General features: G+C 38.4%; 1 protein-coding gene across 2 annotated transcripts in view; it reads right to left on the bottom strand.

The window, feature by feature from the left end:
- KLF12 (Kruppel like factor 12) overlaps positions 1-27,833 on the bottom strand; it is a 424,059-nt gene that overhangs the window by 138,221 nt on the left and 258,005 nt on the right. For both annotated transcript variants that reach the window (XM_023513201.1, XM_023513200.1), the window contains one exon: positions 8,304-8,850. In XM_023513201.1, the coding sequence (XP_023368969.1) occupies positions 8,304-8,850 (547 nt within the window). The remainder of the gene's footprint in view (positions 1-8,303; positions 8,851-27,833) is intronic.

Below are 27,833 nucleotides of genomic sequence, written 5' to 3'. Positions count from 1 at the left end.
AACATTTGCAATCTAATATGCAAAATAAGAATTCTCTTGTAGCATAACAACACCTGTAGTATATGAAATTAGGATCATTATGCTTAAGAAGAACATTGTTGCAGGACAGAAAAAAAAATTGTTTTTTAAAAATAGAACTATTCACAAAGGACATAAAAGATTATACATCAAAATTCAATATGTATTATTCAACATACTAAATGCTATCAGAGAAAACTTTCAGATGCAGTGAAAATTGAATACGTAGACTGCATTAGAATACTTTATTAGTAAAATATTGACACATAAGCGTAAATTTATTTAAATCTTTTTATTATAGGAGAAACTTTTCCTAACAAATAAAATGGTGTGCTGAGTTTCCTTATTCAGTAGCTGTTAACATCACTTTATAACACAATGAACGTGAGCTCATTTAGGTAATCTTCTGATTTATCACTTTACCTACCAAATGAATTTGTGTCTTGTCTACATCCTCACTTCCTCAAGTAACATCTATGAGATTGGAAATTAAGGTCATGAACTCACTCTGGAAGAAGTGCTACGTACCTCCTTGCTGACTATCACTACGGTTACCTTCAAGGTACTCCCCATGGGAAACTAGGCCAGTGCCAAGTTCACCCTTCAAAGCAGTTTGGAACTCTTTCTAGTATGGCCTTGAAAGTTGATATGGTATGAGGTCTGAGAAGCTGACAAACTCAACCTAGAAAAAGTGATCGAAAGGCCAGACTAGGGGCTGGTGTTGGTGCAGAGCCTCCTAAAGGGAGTACTTTGAAAGTGACCGCCGTGATTTTCAGCAAGGAGGCAGGAAGCCCTTTTTCTAGGATGAGTTTGTGAACTTAATTGTCCAATCTCCTATGTCTGAATGAAGTAGCATCCGCCCCTTAAAGCACACCCCCTACGGAGCCATGCTTTCACCTTTTTCTCTTCTGTTTTCCTTTTGTACTTTTACTTACTATTTAGCAGAGGGAGGTGGAGGAAGCCAATCAAACCCATTCCTTGGCCTTTTACAGTCTCTGAGGAATTTACCTGGAGTTTTTTCCTTTTTACTAAATTTGTTGGAACAATACAGACAGAACTTCTGTCTGCTCTCTGAGCCAGTTACCAACATCGAATCTTAGAACTAACCCAGCCTGTGCCAGATGAAGTAGTGGAACCGACAGACTGCAGGCATTTCAGAGAAACAAGAGCATAAGAAGCCAATTTTTTGGTGGAATCTATTCAACCTCTTGTGCCTGCCCAGAAGAAAGAAAATACAAAAAAAGTTTCTACTCCATGTTGAGAAATCAGGCAAAAACAAACAGCAAATCACCAGTGTACCTGTAGGGAAAGAACATTCTGGATTCCGAGTGAAAATTCAATTTCTCATAAATACTGGCTGCCTATCTCTCCACCATTTAACAAGTCCCTGGCTCTGTTTTATGATGATAATGAAGATTCAAGTCTTACCAAAGTCTGTATTTTACAATAATGTACCAAGAAGAGCAACACTCCAGTCTCATTTTCCTAATAAGCAACTGTTTAAAAAATAAAGAACATAGGTCACTGAACAGTTTGCTGATAAAAATAAAATTCCAAATTAAAGCATCTACTTTATACCTAGTAGTTACCAAATTTAAAAGTAAGGAGAACACATTCACCAGGGGAAGATGTGGTACTTCACTTACTCAAGCAGCAGAGACACCCGTGCACACAAGCACAGGTCAGCTATCAGGACCACTCTGGTCACAGGGACAGATGATCCTAGGACTCCACCGAAGGGTGGACGAAAGAGGACAGTCATGTGTAAGGTAGACAGAAGAAGTAAATCTGTGACAAGAGCCATGATCTGAAACAAGATGTCAACACCAACAAGCGGGAAAGCTTGAGAAAATTCAGGAGACAAAGCGATCTTGGAAATGGGGACTCACAACTGGCATTGTATAGTCTCTGAGGAACTTACCTAGAGTTTTCTCTGTTCTATTAATTTTGTTAGAATACAGACAGAACATCCGTCTCCAAAACTCCAGTTGGATCAATGGGACAGGAGCCTCGTCATAACATCCAACAAGCTTTGCGGCAATCACTGCGATGACCATATTTCCTTTCACAAATATAACAGCACAAGGCTAAAAATACATTGTGGTTTCTTCCTGTGGGCTGCTGAGAAAAGCAACAGCCCGCAGGAAGAAAATGGCCGTATTTCAAATTTGTCCACGGCCACATCCCTACGGGTAGAAACTCCTGAATGGATGCTATGGAAATACGGTATATTTTTGGAGGATTCTTCACTGGGTAGCTACATCTAGATGTAAAAAGAAAGCAAAGGAGCTGACCAAAGAAATCACACGTCCAAATTGAGCTGGTTTCTTAACGGCAGTATCAACATGCTGGAGTCAGATATATTGGGGAAAAAGAACTTCACACTCAAGCGTGTAATCACACAGCTGTTTTTAATCAGGAACAATGCGCTTTGCACCTATAAGAAGTCATTTTTCAAGTATGAGTCTATCCCCATAAAAAGTCTCAACACAATAAATACGCTTTGCAAAATGATGGCTGACTCTTGGCTGCTGATATTGCATTTGCATGAGAGAAAATGTGGCTGGATGGGAAGAGGGAGTTGGACTCTTTCCCTCCAGGCAATCTATTTTATTACCGTCCTGTGGACAGTTGATGGCTTTTGGGTGGCTAAGGAGAAAACAGTAACGGGGGGTGGAGGGGATGACGGAGTATCTAATAAGCGAATAGTAAGGAAGAAAGGGAAAGTGGCTAGGGGAGAAAACTAGTGAAATACCCAGCAGACTGAACCAGGCTTTTCTCTGGCCCTTACGGTTCCCGAGTTACTGATCAACGACCCCCTTGCTTCAGCCTCTTCCTGGGCATGAAGGTCACCTGTTCCTCCAGTGAGAAGGAGAAAGGACCAGCTCAGCTACGGGATGGAGGAGACAAGTCCGTATTTTTAAAGCTCTTTAACTGGATTTTCATGTCCTGATTATGATATTTCCCTTTACATACCTTTAATTGCTAAGCTGTAATGTCCATTAATATTTAAATATTTTTTTAAAAGTCTGTAAAAGACAAAAAAGTAATTATTTGGGGCTCAGGTTTGGTTTTTGATTATTCTGTACATGCTACTACATAGTGAATAAAAATATGTGAACTTATATTTATATTATTTCCCCTATCATTTTTATGATTATCAACAGAACCCAAATGGGTTTTTATGTGTTAGCTAATAATCTCGTAGAAAGTGGACAGGGGATAATTCTGGAGAAGGAAGAATTGTAGAAGTGAAGTTCTTAATTGTCCATTTTGGTTCACATTATGCTGTAGACATAACCTGCATCTGACTGTAATTAATCTAAATTCTAAAGTCAATTTATTACGTTGACAAAATTGTTAGGCATGAGATACTTAATGGAAATTGAAAGGAAATGTGAAAAGCAGAAGGTAATGATCTAGGATGGTTCTTACCAACATCCTACACCACAGAGGTACCCTACACTAGCTCCCTCTTTTAAGACGCCCCTTGAGAGTCTCAGTGCCTCACCTCTCATGCCCTTTCCTTGCAACTCTTTAGAGCAAACCACTCCAAAGGGCTATCTAGATTTTCGATCTCCCCTTCCTCACCTCGCATCTGAACAGGAACTTAACTTCAGTCAGTCTTTCGTCCCCACAATCCCAGTGACACACTGCTTGTCAATGTCACCAATGAATGTCTCGCCAAATCCACAATTCTCAGCCCTCATTTAATTTGGTCCCCAAGCACCACTTGACGTGACTGATGACTCCCTCTCTGAAACTCTGTCTGCCTGCCTTCTCTGCAACATTCTTCCATGTCCCTCAGGGGTGGATGGGTCTCAATAATGATCACTGCAGTCCTCTTCTCTTTCAAACTTGGAAATGCTGAGGTGCTCGCAGTGTCACGCCTCTCCTTGTCCGTGTGGCCCTCGCCCAAATGACCCTAGGAAGTTCACAGCACTAAATACCTCCTTTACCCTAATGGTTCCCAAATTTATTTTTCCAAACCTGCCTCCTCTTTCCACTGTGCCCCAGGCTGTCCTGCCCAACTTCTAGGCAAACGTGGAGTTGGCAGTTCAAACTTCACATGTCTGAAAGGGAACTCCCTTCTCAAGGCCACTCTGCCCGTCTCAGGCAACACAACATGCCGAAGAGCTCAGCCTCAGACCTCTAACTCCTCTTTCCTCCCCCCACCCCTTTCCTCAAACCTCACATTCAGACACACCGCAGTCAACCCTATCAGCCCTGCTGTTCACCCCATGGCCTTGGAGGCCCTGCAGTGTCTGCCCTGGGCCAGTCCGCCCCCTCTGTTCTTGAGCACACCCTCCCTGCCCAGGCTCCCTGCAGGTCCTCCTCACACAGGCCACTCACCATCCCTCAGCAAACCTGTAGTTCTCTCTGGAAAGCTCTTCCCCAGGTATAATTAGCATTTTTCACTTCCCAGAGACGCCTTCTGTGACCAGACCTGAAATTGTGCCCCTGCCCTATTAACTTCCTGACCCCTCATCATTGCTCTTACACCATCTGACACATTGTTTCTGTCACTAGATGGTAAGGCTCATGACAGTAAGGACTTGCTCATCAGAGAGCCCCTAATTCCTAGGCCTATGCTTGGCATAAAGTAAATGCACATTACATCGTGGAGGGGCGGGGGATCTTAAACACACCTACCCTTCCATTCAGGCAATAACGAACCAAGAACAACTTGGCGACTTCTTATTACCCTCTATGATTTTCTGTTGCTAAATCTCTGTAAAATCTAGCAAAAATCTTCTGGAAAATGTATTATAAACTCAGCTGGACAGAAATTCCTTTTTGAGGTCAAACAATACCTTTAAGCAGTCACAAAACTCTCCCCTGCATGGATAGCACTGCACTTGTGGGTGGGCTAAATTGCTACTTGTCTTTGTGGTATCAAGTGGACAAATGTCTTCCTTTAGAGAACTTTTAGGTGTTTGTTACTTGTACCTTCCAGAACATCCTTCCGTTTTTCTTCATAGCAGATATTATTACCTCCACAGCCCCACTGAGATATCCGGGTGCTCTGGACTAGCTGGCAACTTGGCATTCCTTTAGACCACTATTATTTATGTAGTTGGATAGAAGCTCTAGCCTCATCAGGAAGCATTTTCCTATCACTCTGTTGCTAACCAATCATCACTTATGGAAGTTTCAGCCATCCTATCCCCAGAGCAACATAGTAAAAACATTCCTTCTTTCCATACATCACATCCTATGTGAAAATACTTTTATCAAATACTACATTCTCTATTTGCAATCATAATTAAACCTGCTCCACTGGGAAAATTCCTGGCTGGTCTATTTTTAGTTCAACTCTGTCTACAATTATCAGCTATTTAATTGTTTCCATGATTTTTTTTTCTTTTTTTGCTTAATGTCAATATCTCCCAAGAGACTAGAAGCGTTATGAGACAGAAATAGCATTTGTTTCGCTCAACACTGTATTGCTAGTGTCAATAAAATGTCTGATAATGATAGATGCTCAATAAACATTTGAATAGAAAAATGATTTAATTTACACGGTACAAAGCTTAGAGATGGATGAGACCATTCACAGCCTTTTGTGTCATGTGACACACGTGCTAATCTGTTTCTCGATCGGAGACCAGGTAAGTTATGCCTACTTTAAAAGTGACTAGCCAGCATAATCATCTACATTCCTATGTGTTATATTTTCTATTTTCATCATTACCATTTTGAAAAGCCAGCTCCCCTTTTGTATTTTCCTTTGCTCATCCATCCCAGACACACTATGCCACTTCACTGCTGGCCCAGTGCCCAGCTGCACATGTGCAAAATAAAGAACTGAGGAATTAATGAAATGCCCTTTTCTTTATTCATTCTGTGAGGTAGGAAGCCTCTTCCACTCGACACTTTTACTATTACCTAATTAATCAATTAAGCAATAAAAAAACTTACAAAACTCTACAGCAATACTTGTAGACTATGGCGATTATAAAAACTTAATATAAAACTAAGAAAAATAGAAAATGTGGTATGTTTCCGACAATTTCCCAATTCTAAACTCTCATCTAATTTTTTATATGTAGTAACAACTTTGAGAAGCATTTCTATACCAACGCTTTAGTGCAGTTTTTCCTTTAAAGATACAAGGAGTTTCTCTTCAACTTTCTGTTTTTATAAGAAAGAGAAAACATTTTGAATATGATTGCATCTGGTATTTTGGCAAAGAGATAATGACAAATTGCAAACGTTTATTGATACTTGATCAATACTAGACATTTACACATTATGTTCTTACTTAATCTTCCTGATAATCTAGAACAACTATGTCATTATCCCATTTTAGCAATGATAAAAGTATAGATGACCATGACACAGTCTAGCATGTTTCTGATTAAATACATTTTTTTATTCATGATCAGAAAAAAACACTAAATAAAAATGCACTACATGAAACTAACAACCATACTCACATAAAGAACAAATTAGAAGTATGAGTCTTAAAAGTTCTCCTGCAGTGATTCATTTTCCAGAAAATTAAATCTTTAATTTTGTAAAATATACCCTATGTCTTACAGTTTTAAAATAGTAACCTCTCCCATAAAATAATAGCTAATGAAGGATATCTCTGTTGTTTCCATCATTAGTGAATTAAAATTATATAAAAAAGGTCATGAGCAACATTAAATCTGTATTAGTCAACTTCAGAAGGTGATATTTTTCCTAAGAAATATTGCAGAAAGATTCGATTCTGTCATGTATACATATGCACATCTATAAAATAAGTTACTAGGCAAGGTGGCATTTTTCGCTATTTGCTAAATTCTAAATCTTACAAGATGCATAATCACATTTGTAAATTATAAAGGAAAATAAATACTTGATCTGGCCTTCAGTTAGATTATTATCAAATCATTTATCCATTTCAATTAGAAGTATGAGCAATATCAAAGAAGTTCCAGCTCTAAGAAAAAATCCCTTAGAAGCCTCCCTAACTTCTCTTTTTCCTCTACCTTTTCACTAGTGGGTGGCAGGGCTAGTTCGCAGCCCGGAGTAGCTCCAAAGAGAAAGGCTGCTCAGTAAGCAACAAGTGCCTGCCTTGTAGCTGAACTTCCTCATGCCCTGCATCATAAGATTTTAACTTGATGAAGCTGGCAAGGTGAAATTTATGCCATGTGCTACCAAGAAACTTACTGCAGATAAAACAATAACTTGCCAATGGTGAATGCACAATTTTGTACCATATGTTTGCCAAAAATTTCTCTAAATTCACAATCAAATGTTACTTCTATGTATTAAATCTGAACTTATGTAAGAACTAAAACACCATGTTTGCTAGCATTTTGTGAGAAGGCAGTGTTTTATGTATTCAATCATATTTTAATTGTAGGACTCAGTAGTAATACAGTCTCAAAGCAAAAAGTAACCCAAGTCTTAATCCAAGATGGTTTCTAGGCTCTGAAGACAAAATATATATGTATGTATTCATTTAAAAGGGAATGAGTCAATGATCATGGGCATTTTACATTTGTATAGATGGATAGGTTATTTTTTAGATTCATGGGAGAGAAAGCAAGAATAGATAGTTACCACAATCCCTTCTTGTAAAAATTGGGGGAAAAAATAAGAATTTAGGAGAAGAAAATAACTTCATGATCCACTTGCATAACTATCAAATTCAATTATACATTACATGGTCATGAGGCAACATAACATCCTGCCTTCTAATCCCTAAAAGGGAATATTAATATTGCATTTTTAAATATTTCCATTACAATAAGTCATGGAAGAAGTGAATAATCCAAGCTACATGATATTCCGTAGCCAAACACCTAAGTTTAGAATTATTTTAATGGTAACTAAATATCCAAGTTACTCAAAAGTAAATGATCAGAATCTAGGCATTGCAACTTCATGACACTTTATATTATTACCATACAAATAAATCCCAGTTGAACTAAAAGAAGAAACACTTTTTAAAGCATTTATACTTTATAAGCAATTATACTAACTATAGACTGCTCTCACCCTTCCTTAAAGGTGAGAATTTAAAGGAAAGCATTATTTCCCAAATTTAGATCTCTAACTCTACAATAATTAAAAACATAGACTAAATGAACCTGGAGCACAGACCCACATAAACGTGGGACTGGTCCTTCTAAACTGCACCCCATGGCTGATGAGTTGGCGTTTCCGTGCTGCTCTGCACAGAGCTTCTTTAGATATCAGGTTTGGATGCAATCTAGGGCCTGTCCACAGCAAAAAAGGACACCACATCCAGCGCTGAAATTAATCAAGGCTTTGTCTGTGTCTCTTACCTTTGCCATGGCCTCTCCCATCCTCCAAAAGTGGCACGACGATAGTGTTGTTCACATTTCCAGGTGACCTTACAGCTGTGTAGACAACAGGCACGGACTGCACCACCACGGGGATGCGGTGAACGTGACTCAGTTTGTTAGACTGTAAATTCATGGGACTTGAAGGTGGTACAGGATGGATAATGTGCAAAAACTGCTGGCCTCCCACACCAGATGCAGAGGCAACGAGGGGCCCTGGAGTTAATACTGTTGACGAAGATGAGGCTGAAGAGACGGATGTGATAACAGTCGGGGATGAGGCTGGACGACTAGAGGACGATGAAGAGGTTGAAGTTGAAGACGGCGAGGAGGCAGACGCTGTCATGGAAACTGGGGAGGATGAAACGGCGGTCGGGGATGTCCTGGCTTTGTTTATTGACAAGTCCACTGGCTCAGTTTGTGTTTGGAAGTGATCTACAGATAACGAGTCCTCCGGGGGCTCCCCTTTCACATTATTTAGCAACAGGGGAACAGCTTCCATATCGGGATAGTTGTGGACGTTTGGAGACTGTGGGGAGAAAAATGGAACATGTGTTTATCTTTGTTCAGTGGGTGGGTGATTTATCACTTGAATGTTTATTAATTTTTCTCTTACTGTCAGGAATCATTAATTTATCCTCCAAATATTTGAAGGATTGCTCTGTGATAGTCACTGTGACTAAATCTGAGGGCATAAAAGTCCAAAACTGAGTAAGACGAGGTTTCTACCATGAAGGCATTCCCATTCTATAGGAGAGAGAGACAATTGTTGAAATATAGTGAAAAATACAGTAAAATACAGTAAAATCCAAGCTCTGTGGAGGAGAAAGAAGACCACAGGAATCTACAGAAATTTTTCATTAATCATCGGAGAAATGCAAATCAAAACCACTTTGAGATATAATCTAACTCCAGTAAGATTAGTCCACATCACAGAATCTCCAAACTACAGATGTTGGTGTAGATGCAGAGAGAAGGGAACACTTCTACACTGTTGGTAGGAATGCAAGCTAATATGACCTTTTTGGAAAGTAGTTTGGAAAACACTCAAGGAACTAAATGTAGACCTACTGTTCGATCCTGTAATTCCTCTACTAGGTATATATCCAGATGATCAAAAATTATTTTACAACAAAGATATCTGCACCAGAATGTTTATTGTAGCCCAATTCATAATAGCCAAGACATGGAAACAGCCCAAATGCCCATGAATGGATTAACAAAGTATGGTATATGTACACCATGGAATACTATGCAGCCATAAAAAGATGGAGACTTTACCTCCTTCATGTTTACATGGATGGAGCTGGAAAATATTCTTCTTAGCAAAATATCTCAAGAATGGAAGAAAAAGTATCCAGTGTATTCAATCCTATTATGAAACTAATTTATAGCTATCATAGGAAAACTATAACCCAATTTTAGCCCAAGAATATGGGAAAGGGGAAAGAGGAAAGGGAGGGGAGGGGAGAAATGGGTGGAGGGAGGGTGATTGGTGGAATCACGTCTATGATTTATCCTATAAGGGTACATGTGAATCTCTCTAAATGTAGAATATAAATGTCTTAACACAACAACTAAGAAAATGACATGAAAGCTATGTTAACCAGTTGGATGAAAGTATTCCAAATTGTATATAGAAACAACCCACTGTACCCCATGACAGTATTATTAAGCTATGACTAAATAAAAAATAAAAAAATTTAAAAAAGTAAAATAATGATAATTTTGTCCAAGCTCATTTGCAGTCTTTTAAGTTTTATTGAGTGACTTTGATGAAGACAGTAAGATTTTATCCAGACTAATGTGATCCACGTGTTATTATGATGCACAAATATAAATCTCTCTATATATCTATTTATTTATAAGTTCAACACATATTTATTGAATGTCAACTTTCAAGCTCCTAAAATGGCCCAAGTGTACTATTAATGGGTGTCAGTGTCACCTCAACAGAGAGAATTAGACTACAATATTCTGGTTTCATCTGATTTGACCAGGCTAACACAGACATTATTGTTCTATTATATGAAGACCAAAAACTTGTTTCACCTTTAGAACAATGAATGCTTAAAATTATATTAAATAGGTTCATTTTGTTCCTCATTTAATAAAAGATTTGGATTTTGTATTCCTCCCCAAACTCCAGCATATATTTAAAGGAACAAAACATGTTTTGTAAAGCCTTTTTTAATAGAATATAAATTACAGTTCCATTCAAAACATATAATAGGCAGTACTGCAAGGCCATTTTACTCAGCAACAATGAGGAAAAAAAGAAAGTAAGTCAACAATGGAAACAGATCTACTAAAAAGAGAAATGAGTTGGTGTTTTAGGTGTTTTTTCTTCTTTTTAGCTAACACGGTTACTTACCTACAAAAACATACCAGCTAGAAAAGAATTTTTTATGTCTAAAACAATCTACTGCTTTAAATTCTATATGACAGGATTTTCACTTTATGTGTAAAATTGAGAATTAAGTGTTTTAATCTTCCCCAAAGCATTAAAGAATGAAAGAACGGACTAAAAACCATAAAGTGAACTATTGTTATAAAAAGCTATTAGCATTATACATTCTTTACTAGAATAATAGTTCAGTTTACTCTCAGCATTATCATTTAATTTCTCTGTAGAACAATGTAAGATGTTTCTCATTAGTATGTTATACCTACATACAAATTCTTTATTTAGGCAAAGGCAAAAGATACCAATTAGTCTGCCATTAAACACACACCATTGAGCACATATTATTAAACAATACCGGTTTGTTTTACTTTAAATATACACTTGATTAGTATCTCTTTTTACTGTATTAGACACACATAAATTCTTATTTTGCAAATGAGTGATTATTTCCGCCACAATCTTTTCTTCTCCTGACTTTCTGCTTAGAGGCAAAGTTCCTGTACATGTTCACAAGCCAAGAACTAAGGAGTGATTCATTGTAGAAACACTCTCTGATGGGCCAGACCCAGTGGCTCGTATCTGTAAACCTTGCACTCTGGGAGGCTGAGGTGGGTGGATCCCTAGAGTTCAGGAGTTAGAGACCAGCCTGAGCAAGAACAAGACCCCATCTCTACTAAAAATAGAAAAATTATCTGGGTGTTGTGGCGGATACCCGTAGTCCCAGCTACTCAGGAGGCTGAGGCAGGAGGATAGTTTGAAACCAGGAATTTGAGGTTGTGGTGAGCTAGGCTGATACCTTGACATGCTAGTCTGGGTAAGAGAGTAAGACTCCACAATGTAAACGAAAGGAGATTTTGGCAGACTGAGAATATAGGAGCTGGTAAATGTGCAACAAATTTGTAAGGAGACTGCTTCTGAGGCACCAAAGCTCATCAAACTCTGCAAACAGCTTAGACTTCTTTAAATTATGAATAAGAGTTTCCCTATCGTCGGTATCTGTTTAATCCCTAACTGAGGAAAATATTTACCCCCCTAGGTGGTTTTGTAACAAGAGAGGAGTGTCCTTCTTATAATTTTGTTGTACAGACTAGATAGCTGTGATGACCAAATATTAAGAGCCACTTGAGAATCATACAGCTTTTGCAAACTAAAATACAGAAAGTGCTCATAAAAATAAGGAAGGATAAAGCAAACCTCTGGACCAAGGGCATCTTTTATGTGGAACCATCTACAAATTACGCATGAATTTTAAGTATAAAAAATCACAGAGGCAAGGCTGGTTTCTTTTTCATATATAGCAACTAAAATGTGGTTTAGCATGTTAAAAAAAATAATGCTTCATCAGCGAGAAGAGAACAAAACCCTTATTCATACCATTCACTGTTTATAGTGTGTACACACTGTCTTATCCTTGGTAGCCACACCATCTCTTACACAGTGGGCAGGTAAAGCCATCCACATACAGCTTCAGGCTGTGCATAAAACCAGCAATACATGGCTTTAAAACAGCCAGGGCAACTCTTGTTCCTTCTTTTAGAGAAGAGAAAAACTCGAAAGGGTTGGTCCTGAAATCATCACTAGGATGGGTAGAGTGCCGTGACATCATAGCTCACAGCAACCTCAAACTCTTGAGCTCAACTGATCCCCTTGCCTCAGCCTCCCGAGTAGCTGGAGGGCACCTACCACAACATCTATCTAATTTTTCTATTAGAGACGGGGTCTCACTCTTGCCCAGGCTGGTCTGAAACTCCCTAAACTCAAGCAATCCTACTTGCCTCGCCTTCCAGAGTGCTGGGATGACAGGTATTAGCCACTGTGTCTGGCCAGGAATTCATTTCTTTACTTCTAGGAAGTGGAAAACTGAAGTGCTTGGTTCAGAGGTTTGTCTCCCTAAACGTGTAGCTGTAAGGAGGGGACAAAAGCACAGCAGACAGCCAGGAGAAGAAGTGAAGGACGAGGAGAAACAAAGGCAAATGCCAAATGAGAAATAGTCAGAGCAGCTGGAAATTAAAGGGAAAAATGACATGTATTAGAGGAGGTGAGAGGAGATGTAGATTTTGCTCCCCAAAGAATAGCCTCGAAGGGGTCAGAATACTAGAAATAACAAAGAAAGGCTGTATGTTTTAAGCACATCAGGAAGGTAAGTTTCTGTAAAAAGAGGAAAGATTCCATACTAAACTTTTGTCCTTGGTTACTAACTCGTCAATTCTTGATGCAACAATGATGGATATTCACGCAATTGTCAACTAATTGTTTTAAAATAAAAGCCCCTCAAGATTTCACCTGAGAATAGAGACTGTAGCTGATTTTTTGCCACTGCTGTCCCTGGAATGAAAAGATCAAACACTTACATATTCATATTATCAAACAAACAAACAAAAAAAAACAGTAATCTTTTCAGAGGCATGAAGATTACACGTGAACACTGGATTTTGGTCAAAGAGGACAGCAATTTCATTTTCCAGAGGATTATATAACATCCCTTAAGAAAGTCCACATTAAAGCTTAAGTGTTTTAAATGTTAAATAATTGCATAACTATACACAATTCATAAAAACCAGTGTGCATGTGAAAACCCAAACATAACTATAAGCAGGATTTTATCATCCCATATCCTTTTCTTCTAAACTCTAAAAGCCAGTTTTATGCCTATAATCCACTTGATAAAATATTATACCTAACAGCATAGTGAATATTTTTTTTAAGTGATCTGGGAATTACATTTGAGCTTCTCTAATCAGATAATTTTTTTTTCCTGAACAGATATTTTAAAATGTTAACTTCAGCTTTGGCGTTTTGTTGAATGTATGTAGATGTGTATCTAAAACCTCCTTCAGGTTAGTTCCTACAGTCAGGCATCACCATTGCTGCATCTTATTAGGGTCTGCAGGGGAATAAAAGGCATTTGAATGATCGTGTATGTTTAATGACCTGGACGTCTTAAACATCATGTCTGGACACCACTCCATTCTTGGAAAGTCCTCTAGAGATTCTTACATACAGTCAGGGTTGGGGACCACTAGATAATATTCTGTTAAATGTTAGTCAAGATTTACACGCTGTTCCTACTTCAGTGGCACCAGAGATTTAAAAATGTGGCCCATGGACAAGGCCTAACAACTGAGTTCATGGGCTCATCCTGGAGAGAGAGCTACCTACCTCACTGTGAGTGTCACTCCAGTTACCTTCAGAGTACTCTCCTTGGGAAGCTAGGCACCAACACCAGTGTCTAGTACACCGTTCAAAGCAGTTTTGAAACTCTTTTTCTGGAATGATCATCAGAGCTGTCATCATATAGCACAAAAGCAATAATGAATGCCACTCAGTAAGATGCCATCACATCGTGACACGAGCACAGATGTGGGACACTGATACACAAAGGTTATAAAACCTTACTAAATCATTTGCACAGTGCTGCAATGTGACAACACAATGGCAGGTTCATGAACTAAGCTGTTAGACCTCACAGGATGACAACTCTGATGGACATTCCAGAAAGAGAGTTCCAGACTTGCTTTGAAGGGTGAACTTGGCACTGGCATTAGTGCATAGCTTCCCAAGGGGTGGATGTTGAAGGTGACCATGGTGATATTCAGCAATGAGATATGTGGCACACTTTTTTCAGGATGAGTTCATGAACTTAATTGTCAGAGTTTACAAGAGCAAACACACACACAGACATACACAATGGCCCCAACTAGCCACCTATCCTAAATTTGTAGCGTAAATGTTTAAATCATTATGTTTCATTTTACTTTTCCAACTTTTGAGAAATAATTTCATAGCAGTTTTTAGAAAGGTTATAAAGTGACTTGTCCAACATTACATAGCCCGCGGCTTATCTATTTTAAGAATCTTTGTTATGTAGTCTATGATATGACATTACAGAAAGCAAATTTGATTTGGACAGAAAAGACTTGAATTCATGATCTAACTCTCTTGCTTATCAGTTGTGCGATCTTGGTCTCATCATTAAAATTTTCTAGGTCTTAGCTCATCCATTTATTAAAAAAAGTAATTTTAATTCCAAACTCCTACAACTAGTGTGAAGACTGAACGGGCATTAACTGCTTGTAAGCAGTACTGAGAAATGTGAGAGACCAGTGACTGAGCGAGCTAAAAATTCCAAACAGAACCTATTTATTACTAGAATGATTTCAGAAGTGACTCACTTGTTCACTCACCGAGGACATTCTGATGCAGAATCACATAAGTACAGTCATTACAGAGATGCAGTGTTTGCTGAACGACCAAATATACAACATGTCACAGAAGAAGCAGAACAAGACATCTTCAGAGATCACTTAGATTTAAATCAACACTTTTTTTCTTAAAATATAAAAATCATGACACTTTTGTTTTTCTACTTTTGACCTTATGGAAAGATCACCTAACAGGTGATGTGATACATTTTAACTGACTGACCTCTTAATTCCATGATACGAATAACGTCTATCAGTCCATACCTCAGTGTGCATCCATTATGAAAATAATACACATTTGAATAATTGTTTGGGGATGTTGGTCATTGTTTCAACAGTCTTCTCATGCAGTAAAATAAAGGAGCATGTTTGTTTTTTGAGTCTCAGCAGAAAATCATTTTCTATACATTTCCCTATATGAGTTAGTGATGACTTAAACATGTACCTTTTTGGGGAGGGGCTTAAAGAAATTTACTGTGTACTTCATGTAAAAAAAAAAAAAAAGGAACTAAACTAAATCTATGACTTCCCATCTTTTGAGTGCATAAGCTATACTGCATTATTTTAAATGTAAGTGTGTTTTCAGTAAAGAGTTGAATTCCTTTTAACATGAAGTACACAGTAGGTACATGCCTTAGTTTCTGTGCCTTGGTTTTCTTCCTTAATAAATGGAATCTGAAAGATGAACACTGTGATTAAAATGAGCGTCCTGTAGCTCCCACTGGCTATTGTTGCTCTAAGTATTAAAGTCACTACAAGTCCATTTGTGAAGAAGGCTGTACTCACTCACCTCCCTATTCTTTTATTTTACTAAAAAAGGAAGCCTGGGTTGCAGTATTCCTCTTGTATGCGCCCTGATGGGGTTACAATTTACCTTGCTTTCCACCTAGCCATTTCTCTTCTTTACTCTATATACTCAAGATATTCAAGAGCAAATTCATAAGCATAAAAGCCACAAACATGTGAATTTATAAAACTGACCAAGAAAAAAGTAAAACAAAGTTTACTAAAGAAAGATAAATTAAACTGTACTTCCTCTAAAAGTATAGAGTATAGAGAAAAGAAAAACAAGCGGAAATATCCTACATTGGTAATCTGGGAAATTCGATTTTCAAAGTACGTACAGGGAAGATATTTGAGTGAATATTTAACTCAGCTATTTTCCATCAGGATGTCAGTTGTCAGTTTAAGAAATGATTGATTCCTGCTCAGTGCCTGTAGCTCACTGGTTAGGGCGCTAGCTACATACACTGGAGCTGGTGGGTTCGAACCCAACCTGGTCCTGCCAAACAACAATGACAATTACAACAAAAACATAGCCAGGCATTGTGGCCAGCGCCTGTAGTCCCAGCTACTTGGGAGGCTGAGGCAAGAGAATTGCTTAAGCTCAAGAGTTTGAGGTTGCTGTGAGCTGTGACACCATAGAACTCTACTGAGGGCGACATAGTGAGACTCTGTCTCAAAAAAAAAAAAAAGAAATGAAATGATTAATTCCTTAAGAAAATTCAAGACTGGGAATGGCTCACACCTGTAATCCATGTACTCTGGGAAATCAAGGTAGGTGAACTGCTCTGAGCTCACAGGTTGGAGACCAGTCTGAGCAAGAATTAGACCCCCATCTCTAAAAATACCTGGGCACTGTGGTAGGCGCCTGTAGTCCCAGCTACCCAGGAGGCTGAGGCAAGAGAATGCCTTGAGCCCAAGAGTATGAGGTTGGTTACTGTGAGCTATGATGCCACTGTACTCTATAGAGGATGACAAAGCAAGACTATCTCAAGAAAAAAAAAAAAAAGCAAAGAAAATTCAGAGCATATGCATAACATAATGTATTCTCTGTGATTTATATTTACGTTTCCATGCCTTCACGTTTGAATTGAAAATGTTAATCTTTTAAAAGGGTTCAGTACATACATTTAAATTTGTTCTGAAGTTTCTTTACTTCCGAGAAGTTATATTTTTCACGATCTATTTTCCAGGACTTCCATAAATCATAATTTCCCCAAAGCAATGGGAAGCTATGTTTATAGCTGGCTGCGACTCTGAGACTCTGGTTTGGCCCATTTGTGCTGTGATGTTAAGTTGCCATGAGGTGAAGAAGGCAGAGGAGATTTTGTTCATGCATTCTTTTAAATTAACAGTAGACATTCCCAAGAATTGAAAAGATGGACAAACATCTCTGAATGTGAATATGTGTCATATGTAAATATACAAATCTTTAGCAAATATGTGATAATTTTATTCTACCGCATACCTTAGTTGGTGGTGGTGCCTCACATTAGCTAGATGAGAATGTGGTGTTCAAGATATTTCGGACTGATTTAAACCACTTAAGTCTTATTCATGTGGTCAAATCAGATGAAGAACTAGTATCACGAAAACAAATGTCAAAGGAAGTGAAGGAAGTTAGTGAAATTCCTTATAAACGCTTCAACCTGAACCTCGCAAAGCGTGCAGACATGTCGTCTTTTAAGAGTTAACTGTTACAGGCTTATCTTTGCTTTCTCACGATTAGAATTTCCTTCTTTTGGTACTAAATTAATATTATTCAGTGGATAATTCAAAATATTAATTAAAGTTTCACTACATACGAGAGGAAAACCTGTCTTACAGACTTTAAGGGATAAAAGGTACATTTCCATCTTTATCCTAAACCATAATCTCACTCCAGTGCCTGAGGCAAATGTTCTGTGCCAGTTACATAGTTTAAAATATGCAATAATGTTTACCATCCTCAGACGGACTAATCTGCTCTGCTACCAGATGGGCCTTGCGTTGGATTCAAAATGTTCGCCATAAATAGTTATTTTTACAATAATATCTCACAGTAACAAAATACATCAAATTTCAGAGAAAGAAAACTTGACCTCCAAGTTTGTGATAGCTAAACGATATATTTGGAAAGCCTAACACATGACAAACATAGAAAGCCAAACTGTCATCCTTGGATGTAACGGAAGGCATATTTGCAAAACAGTGGCTTTATTTTCCGGATAATGAAAGCAAGCACGGAATCAAGCAAGCCTGCACAGTGTTCCCTTGTCAACATTCTAAGGGACTGGTTTCTGCATCCCAGCAGATACCAAAATCAGAGAAGCTCAAGCCCTTCATGTATTACAAAAAAGTATAGTGTCTGCCTGTGACCTATTCACATCCTCCCTCCCACAGACTTGAAATCAGGTCTGGATTATTTATGGTATCTGTTACACTGTATTATTTTTTATTGGTTCCCCACCAGCCCTCCCAAACATTTTCCATCCACAGCTGGTTAAATCTGTGGGTGTAGAACCCACAGAAGGCCAGTTTAGATCCTTGTTTTTTTCATAGAAAACACTTTTGAAAAGAGAGAAACTACCATGCTAAGTAAGACTGAAGACGGAGTCTAGAGAATCGATTTTATCTTTCTCCACCTCTCTCTGGAAACAGAAGAAACAACAATGGGAGAGTGTTGCAAGGATAAAAGCAAGACGTTTTTGTTTTGTTTTGTTTGGTTTGTGAAAGAGCCTCACTGAGTTGCCCAGAGTGTTATGGCATCTCAGCCTAGCTCACAGCAACCTCAAACTTCTGAGTTTAAGTGATCCTCTTGTAGCTGGGGCTACAGACACCTGTCAACACACCTGGCTAATTTTTCTAGTTTTAGTAGAGATGAAATCTTGAACTTGCTCAGGCTGGTCTGAAACTCCTGACCCAAAGTGATCCTCCCACCTCAGCCTCCCAGAGTGCTAGGCAGCAGGAAGTTTTAAAGATCCCAGAACCGTTTCATGAGCAGTGAATGTAATCTCACCTCAGCTCACTACTACATTAGTTAAGACCCTCCCCCTGCCCCCACCTGCCCCTTAAGTAACCCAACACTTTAGCCTTGGCTTCCAGCTTCCAGGTAAAGGAATGAAGACTTAGACAAGTCTTCCTGAGGATGCCAGTGGGTGACGCTGTCTAAGGCTACTTGAAAGGGCTCCATTTTCCTACAATGCCGCACATAATACCATATGAATTGTACAAATCATGTTACTATGGACTGTCCCCTTCAAAAATAAACTGCGAGAAGGGACAGGCTGGAGCTTCAGAGACACAAAGACTAGAGCAGGGAGGCCGGTAAAGAACAAGTGATAGTCCCAAAAAGGAGGACTTGCCAGCCAGCCCACATTTACGCTAATCAGATGTGAGTTAGGGCAGCGACAGGGCAATGTCAGCCCAGTGCTTCACTTAGCTGGAACAGGGATTTAAGAAATGGTAATAGCAATGCTGACAAGGATGTCATAAAACGGATACCACCTCATGCTGCAGGATAACAGTGTGTCTCAGTACACGCTTCCAGGAATGCTACTGAACAGTCTCAAAAGTCTGAAAATACCTTAGCACCAGTAATTACACTCTTAAGAATCTGGGCACTGCCATTCCCCTCACCCTCGCTAAGACACACATCAGAGGGGCAGTGACCAGATACTCAGAGTCCACTCAAATCTACCCCTAATGACTCTAGTTTGAAGTACAAAATAATGTTTGGAAGTGACTTCCTCCATCAAAACCACTGTCACTTTCAAGAAGCACCCAAGAGAATAAGCTCCAAAAAAGTGAGGAGTCGAGGGAAGTTAACACAGATTGAGCTAGTAGTCGTGATTCCTGTGGAATGATCTCATAATCTCAAGAGCTGGCACTTGAAGAAGCTTTCTAAAGATAGCTGTTATGTTTGGAAGATTACATATATAGCAACCATTTGAATTTCATGCAAATAAATACTTTCCGTGGTTTGGGGAGAAAATCCCAGAGGCAACATCATCATTCATTTAAACCCAACTATATCTCAAGCAAATTGGGCAAGAGTCAGATAATGTGTTCCAGAAAACTTTGTTAAGTGACTTAAATAGGGGCCTAGTGAGGACACAGAGATATAGATACTGAATGACATAATGTCATAATTCAAGCCTGGAAAAATTTAATATTTTATGACATATGTATTTATACAAAATATGATTTTTAAATTTGTTTTGTAGCTAATTTAATAATTTAAAATATTATAACTATCAAAGGCAAAATACTTATGAATTTATGAATTCTGATTGGTTAAAAAATTGCTACCTGGGAAAATGGGGATAACTTACTGCAGGGACTTGCATTTAGACAAACAAAAGCAATTTGGGATTCTTCCCAAAGATGTATACATGGAAGCCTTACAAACAGAAGTAAAAATTACAAACAAAAACTTGGGAGTAATAAAGAATCAAGCTTGGAACAAGGATTTTAACTATAGTTATGAACTGAAATCATTTGTGATCATTTTAAAGGTATATAAGATGGAGGTCAATGGCAGGACGGATGGTGCAGGCAGCACGAATTTAATAGCATCACATGTGGGGGCGGCACCTGGGGCTCAGAAGGGTAGGGCGCTGGCCTCAGATGCCAGAGGTGGAAAAAACTTCTATAAAAGCATCACATGTGATCCCAATAATCAAACAAGTTTGAGGAACAATATTCAATGCCAAGGGTCTCAAACATTGTTTATATAATGTTAGTATAGAAAACTGCATGTACATAAGCTTAATTTTGTTCCCCCAAATCATTTTTATTTATATATGAAAATAAGACAAAAAGATAGAAAAATATTTCAGAACGGTAAAAATGTTTTGTTCATTAGGTGAATTTGTGGCTGAACTACCCTTGCTTTTATCCACCCCCCTCCACATTTTCTAAAGTGAATCTGTATTACTTTTAAAATAAAAAAAAGTTAAATTCTCAGAAAGAAAAAATATGAGTGTACAAAATACATTTTGAGAGAAGAAATCTAAAAAGGGAGCAGAGGCTTTTATTGTTTTTAGTCTATGTATTTTTTTTTCTTTTTGCATTTCTAGATTCTAGTGAACCAGAATCTTTCTTATTAGAAGAAAATCAGTACGCTCTGCTGTTATTGGAATAGAGTAACAGATTCTGTTATTCTCCATTTGCTCGGGGTGTTACTACCATCAGTTTTAGACTGGTGGCAGGACTGTTTTTCAGAATTGATATATCCAACCTGTAGTTTAAGCTAATGAAACGAGTTAAATATATCTGAAAAATAAAAGTATGTAATTCCAGTTTCCCCAGTGGATTAATACTATGGTGTCTCTGCTAGAAATTCCAATCTGATTTATTACAATTTACTGGGCAAACATTTTCATACTTGAGAGTCTACTATAAATAATTACTTTTCAGTGTATGAGTAATGCAAAGCCCTTTCTGTTTTCAATCAATAAGTAGTTGGCAAACATTACTATTAATATGCAATTGGCACATCACTGTAATAAATCTGGGGATTACTTTTAACCCTCGCCATGGTGGAAGCAGGTCTTTTTTGTCCCCAGAGAGTAAATGAAATTTCCATCACTATTTTAGTGGACTTCATTCAGAAAATAAGAAATGTATGACAGGCAATGTTTCAATTGCATTCTACAACAACCTTATAAGTGAGTTTGAGGGAACAAAATCGTGTTCCTTTGTGCTTCAATCCGTAGAATACACAAACAAAAAAGGTAAATGTTCAAATAAGTATTAGGAGAACTATAAAATCAATGTTACTGATTAACACTACCGGAAAAATAAATATTTATAATAGAGTAGAACCTCTGTAAGGTGACCGCACAGGGGACTGTAACAAACCGGTCAACATAAGGAACTAGGCCTGCTGTACTGACAGACAGATGTGTTGTGTGTCTGTTCTGTGAAAATCAGGTCAGCTTAACAAAGCCTAACAGGTGGTCAAATATAGAGGTTCTACTGAATTTACAACACTACCTGGTGAAAATTTCTCCTCTGGTTTTAAAAATGAAGGACCACAGTCTCAGAGAAATTGAAGAAACAGCCCAAGGCCACAGTGTATCAGCAATCCGTGATCTAAATCTAAGGATGATTCCTAAGGCTGAATTCAGTCCCTGGGCTGCCCTCATCAACCTTGGAAGACACAGAGGAAGACCTCATGTCTTTATTGGTAAAATTTTCTCATGCAGTTCATGTGAAATGAGTACTTGGAAATAGTCCACTAAAAAGAGCATAAAAATGAGCCCTGAGAGTTGTTTGAGAGCTGCAGCCCACTTCCCAGATATACCTGGCACAGAACAATTTAAATGGCATAAGGCAGATGTCAGTGACTAACAATGTAATGTCTATTTTTATTTAGTTATTTATTCTTATTTAACTTGTTCTCAAATCAGCCTTCAGGCTAACAGCAACTTGAAAAATCATTCTTAAGTTAGGAATAGCATTCTCCATTCTGTGCAGGAGCCATGCTGTTATCAGTTATATGTTTGAAAGAAACAAGAAAAAAGATGGTAAAATAAAGTGGAATAAACTAAAGCGTCATAGGATTTAAGCAGGTACAATTAGAGATGGTTTTTAAGTACAAAAGTGAGCTCACGGTCTACTTAATTACTTCTATTTCTTCTAAGCTAAACACTCAGAAATGAAACAAATACATTGTTTTATTTTTGACCAATCACGTTGGTGGATAAAGGCAGTGTAATAAAGTGTAACTTTTGCAAATGGCACAGTGAGAGGCAATGCATCACGGTTCTAGTGACACCTTTAATATATGTGACCAGTGGACTTGTCTCTCTTCCTTTAATTTCTAATTTAAAGTGACTCTGAGCATGCTCCTGCACACTGGAGGGGAGGGTCTGATACCACCCAGCTTTACTAGATGCTACCTGCTCTGAAGCAGATACCACTCTTCTGTCCTTCCAAAGCACTCTGAGCTTTGCGGGTCCTTCTCTTCCTGGGCCGTTACCCACTATGTTATCACGGTCTCTCGCACAGAGTAAGCTCTTAATTAAAACTCGTTAATAAAGCTCCACTTGCTCCCCAACACATTTATGTTGTCTTAAATTCAACACATGCATAAAATAACCCCCCCAAACTTAAATTGTAAACATATTAGTTGAATAACATGTATACAAATTATGGTTGACAGTTTCCACTGGCACACAGAGCTCTAAGTGACTCATTTCAGTGTCTCACAAAATGAATTTTAAAGAAAGGCAAGATACACACTTTTAGTGTGCCCAAAACCAAATATGAGTCACGTTTTGTATTTTTGCTAATGTGAAACACATTCCTTTTTTAAATAACTACAAAATTCATAGGATTTCTCAGTATGTTAAAAAATAACGTTCTATCTGATACAGGACAGGGGGTGCCCCAACCAGCTCAGCGGAGCTGGGCTGGAGGACCCGCTGCCTTGGCCTTGGCGGTGTTGGCATGGTGGCAGGGGCAGAGGAACCAGCGGGCTGGAACATAGGCAAGGTGGGGGGGAAGCCTCCCATCCCCACGGGAGGCTCCAATAGCCAAAGGGACCGGACAACTGCTGGGGAGACGCCAGTGCTTTGTGTCTCCTTCCCTTTGCACTTATGACTGAATACTAACCCCCATTTCCTATGCCAAGGTCAATTTCATGTAAGTTTCCTAGGCCTCAATTCTGTGAATGGACTGTGTCCATTCATTGAGCTTGCGGAAGAAACTGTGTCATTAACCTTGAAGAAGAAACTGTGTCCATGCATTAATGCATTCATTCACCTTGCCCCAGCAGAAGGGACTGTGTCCATTCATTTCCTGGCCTCATATAGAAGGAACCAATGCCCTATATATACCCTCAGTCGGAGAGAGACGGGGAGAGAAACAGAGAGCTTTTCTCTCCTAGCTTGGGTTTTCTCTCCCTACCAGGAACTTGAGTGTTTTTTGTATTCTTTTCTGTAAATAAATTCTGTCTTACCACTGATCTATGGTCTGTGGATTTATTCTTCAAATCACTGAGACCAAGAACCTAAAACTCAGGTATCAGATTTGGCGAGCCAGCCAGGAGAGAAGATGAAATTCCGGTATCATATCTGGTTTCAAAATTTAGTTCTAATGTCGATAACATGTCCCACAGTTACTTATGATTTTGTATCTTTTTCTGTCAATCAGAGTACACTATATGACAAGGAGATTATAAAGCCTGTAATTAGATACAGTCCTAAAAGCATGTATCTGATCCCTATTAATATTCCATTCTATGATAAACCAAAAATGCTACCCTCACCCTCTCTGGCTGGAGATGATCTGTACCACGTGAGCAGACGTGCCTTTGTTTTTTCCTTTCAAACTGACTGTGTTATACGTGTATTTAATATACACTTTCCTTTCTCCTCACCCTGTCTGCTTCTTGCACCCAGCACCTTCGTGTTAATCCTGTTCTTCCGGAACTTTTGCCTGCCTGCATTTCATGCTCCCCACCTTGACCTCCACACCTGGCATTCTTATTTACACTAAGGGAGGAGTTCTTAACCAGGAATGATTTTTGATTTTTGTCCCCAGGGGACACTGAGCCAGATCTGAAGATGTTCTGATGGTTACAACTTGAAGGAAGGGGTGACAGGACAGTTCCTACAACAAAGACAAAACATCGAGAGGGTTCCACCGTCAAGAAACCCTTCACTAAGCTGCCATTCCCTCCTACCATCACTTTTCCTCTAACATCTCGTATTTTCCTCTTTCTTTTCTTTTTTTGAGACAGTTCTACTTCTGTCCCCCTTGGTATAGTGCTGTGGCATCATAGCCCACAGCAACCTCAAACTCTTGGATTCAAGTGGTTCTCTTGCCTCAGCCTCCCAACTAGCTGAGACTACAGGTGCCTGCCCCATGTAGCTAATTTTAAGAGATGAGGTCTCGCTCTTGCTCATGCTGGTCTCTAGCCTGTGAGCTCAGGCAATCCACCCGGCTCAGCCTCACAGAGTGCTGGGATTACAGGCATAAGTCACCGTGCCAGCCTTTTCTTCTCTTTTTAATTGTGGGAGTCTCCTGTTGTCCCAGTTTTTCCTTCACTAACTCTTCCATGCATGTAAAACATACAAATGGATCTACACCAGAAGTGTGCAATCTGTGGTCTGCAGGCTACGTGCTGATTTGTGAGGACCTTTTGGAGCTTATCTGTGGTGTCAGAAGCATGAAAAGCATGCACAAATCTTCATTTATTTTAACGAGCTCTACTAAGTGTTTGTGTATTTCATATGTGGCCCAAGACAACTCTTATTCTTCTAATATGTGGCAGAGGGGAAAAAAAGGTTGGACACCCCTGATCTATACAGTCCAAATATGAGTAAGTGCGTTTCTATGGGTACGTGAATGTGGTTTCTATGTTGGTATGAATGTTGGTAGGCACATATATATTCTTATGAATTATCAGAATGTAGTGCACAAAAACATCTTGGGAGGAGCGTGTGTTGAGAGTTTTGTTCATGAGAAAATGAACAAAAATTAACATGAGGAGTTTATGATGTACCTGTACAAGCGTGTTTATATACTTTCATTTCATTATTGTATAGTTTTTATAGCTTCTATGAAAGTACATGAAAAGCACAGATTTTGTGTGTGTGTCTGTATATATATAATATATATATATTTATTTATTTATTTATTTTTGCTAAAAATCAAGGGGTCTGGGCCAGAAAGCTAAAGTCACAAATATAGTTGATGATTTACAAATCCATGAAACACCTACCTTTCCAGTACAATTTCTGGATAGCTGCCATCTATGTCTTTTGCTGGCTAGATCTAGGCCCCAAACATGAATGACTTCCACCACATATAAGGGAAAAAGCCATGTCTGCCTAATCATTATAGATATGATGTATATGTAGTATGCTAATTACTCCTCAGAACACTGCAGTCCAGGAAACTATTACTAATCACATTTTACAGATAGGAAACAGAGACTTGGAGAGGTTAAGAAATACCAATGGTGGCTCAGCGCCCATAAGCTCTGTGGTCAGGGCACTGGCCACATACAGGGAGCTGGCGGGTTCGAACCAGGCCCAGGCCTGCTAAACAACAATGACAACTACAACAAAAATAGCCTGGCATTGTGGTGGGAAGTAGCTACTACTACTACATGTGAATTCCTATGTAGTAGTAGTCCCAGCTACTTGGGAAGCTGAGGCAAAGGAATCACTTAAGCTCAAGAGTTAGAGGTTGCTGTGAGCTGTGATGCCACAGCACTCTACCGAAGGTGACATAGTGAGACTCTATCTTTAAAAAAAAAAAAAGAAAGAAAATAAAAGAAATACCAGTGGTTCAACAGGCAATAAGTGACAATGCCAAGTAACAATCTTTAGTGCTCGCTGGCAAAAATATCACAGCCTCAATCATCAATGCAATACTGAATCCCATATTTGAGTCTGTAAGATCAAATCAGTGTAATTATATCTATAAAACATTTTCCTCTTCTTTCCTACAATGTAAAGAAAACGATAATGTTATTTAATGAAGAAGGGCCAAAAGTTTAAATAAAACCTTCCGCAGACATTACAAACAGATCTCAGCAAATTATTTTTCCTTAATTGGTTTTCTTTATAATCTCTCTAAGAAAACAATATTATTCAATAACTTACTATTGAACAAATAAATAAAAGGAAAGAGTCAGGCACATTAATCTCTTCTTTGATCCGAATAATTGAAGTTTGGTTCCCATGAGATGACGTTACTCTGCTTTTTGGTTTCAAATGATTCCTGTGATGTGTTCTCAAATTAATTACTAAATAAATATGCAAACTCACATTTACATGATTCATTTTCTTCTCAGCATCGGAACTTCCAGTAGCAGTAAAACAGCCAAGGTTCAATTATCTACACTCATAGAAGGGATTACGGTGTAAGTAATCCCAGGTGACAGATAATCCGGAAAAATATTTATGTTGAGTTTTAAATTCATTATATGATTCCAGCAGATTTACCACTGTAATTATATTTTTTATTAGGCTCGCATCAAGATTCATTTGTATTTCTTAAACACGGGGCAACTGACAGCAGGAGGGAGGATCCGAGATAACAGGCAGGATGACAAAAGCAAGCTGGTTTGCTGTTAGCAATTTCTCCTGTAGATAACCAACACCAAGATGAGATCATTCAGAGCAGAGAGTGAAAAGGCGCTTTATATTTAAGAGTTTTATATGATTAGTTAAAAATGACACATTATAAAAGTACAGTAGAGGTGTCAGGGCATGGCTATGGGTTCCAGGAGACGTAGGCTCTGTTCTTCTTCTGTAACCAACCAAAACCAAGTCTCTTCCGCTTCCAAACTTCACTTCCTTATTTACTGAACGGTGCTAAGATTAGTACCTACCTTTGAAGGCAGTTCTAAAGGACAAATTACTAATTGCCCAGTGCCTGCTACAAAGTACTCAGTTAAAGTTAGTTGTGGTTGTTACTCTTTTGCTGTCATTGTACTTTAAAAATCTATTTGTTCTCAGGCTAAGACTAGAGAAATTACTGCATTTGATGTTAGTTAGGTGTCCATAAAAATGGCACCCCCTTTGATTATTGAATAAATGACAATATACTAAGGGTCCAATGTTACAGTACGTTTGTGATCAAATGCAGAAGACAACTGGCTGTGTTTACAACTATAAAAATGAACCAGAAGTACTAGAAATGCACGGTTTCTTGTTTGAAACGTCTGGGGCCATATTTCTGAATTCAAACTTTCCAAGATTTATTTGGACACTGCCAGCTGGGTTTGGGCTGGAATCGGATACTCAGATACAGTAATAATTTCTTCAGTAAAACATACAAGTATTTATACTTAGTGTTATTAAGACTATAAATATCTGCACATCAGTTTAGTCCAGGTTTTAATTCCAAATGAAAACTTCAGTTTTTCAGACCTTTTAAGGATTTTATAATTTTAGTTTATAAATTTTAGTTTACTTCAGTTTTTCTGACCTTTTAAGGATTTCATAATTTTAGATAAGAAATTTTGCAGATCAATTGAACAGAATGATACAATTAATATTACTTCTATAGTTTTGGGTGTATACTGCACCACATTATCATTATTAAGGTAAGATAATTCAGGAATTAAAAATCTTCTTGGTTTATATAAAATAACCCTGGCTAATTTCTTGTACA

This window comes from Otolemur garnettii, unplaced genomic scaffold, assembly GCF_000181295.1.
Source record: "Otolemur garnettii isolate 467f Iridium unplaced genomic scaffold, OtoGar3 scaffold00036, whole genome shotgun sequence".
NCBI classification, from domain to species: domain Eukaryota; kingdom Metazoa; phylum Chordata; class Mammalia; order Primates; family Galagidae; genus Otolemur; species Otolemur garnettii.
This window is presented reverse-complemented; position numbering and strand designations above follow the sequence as displayed.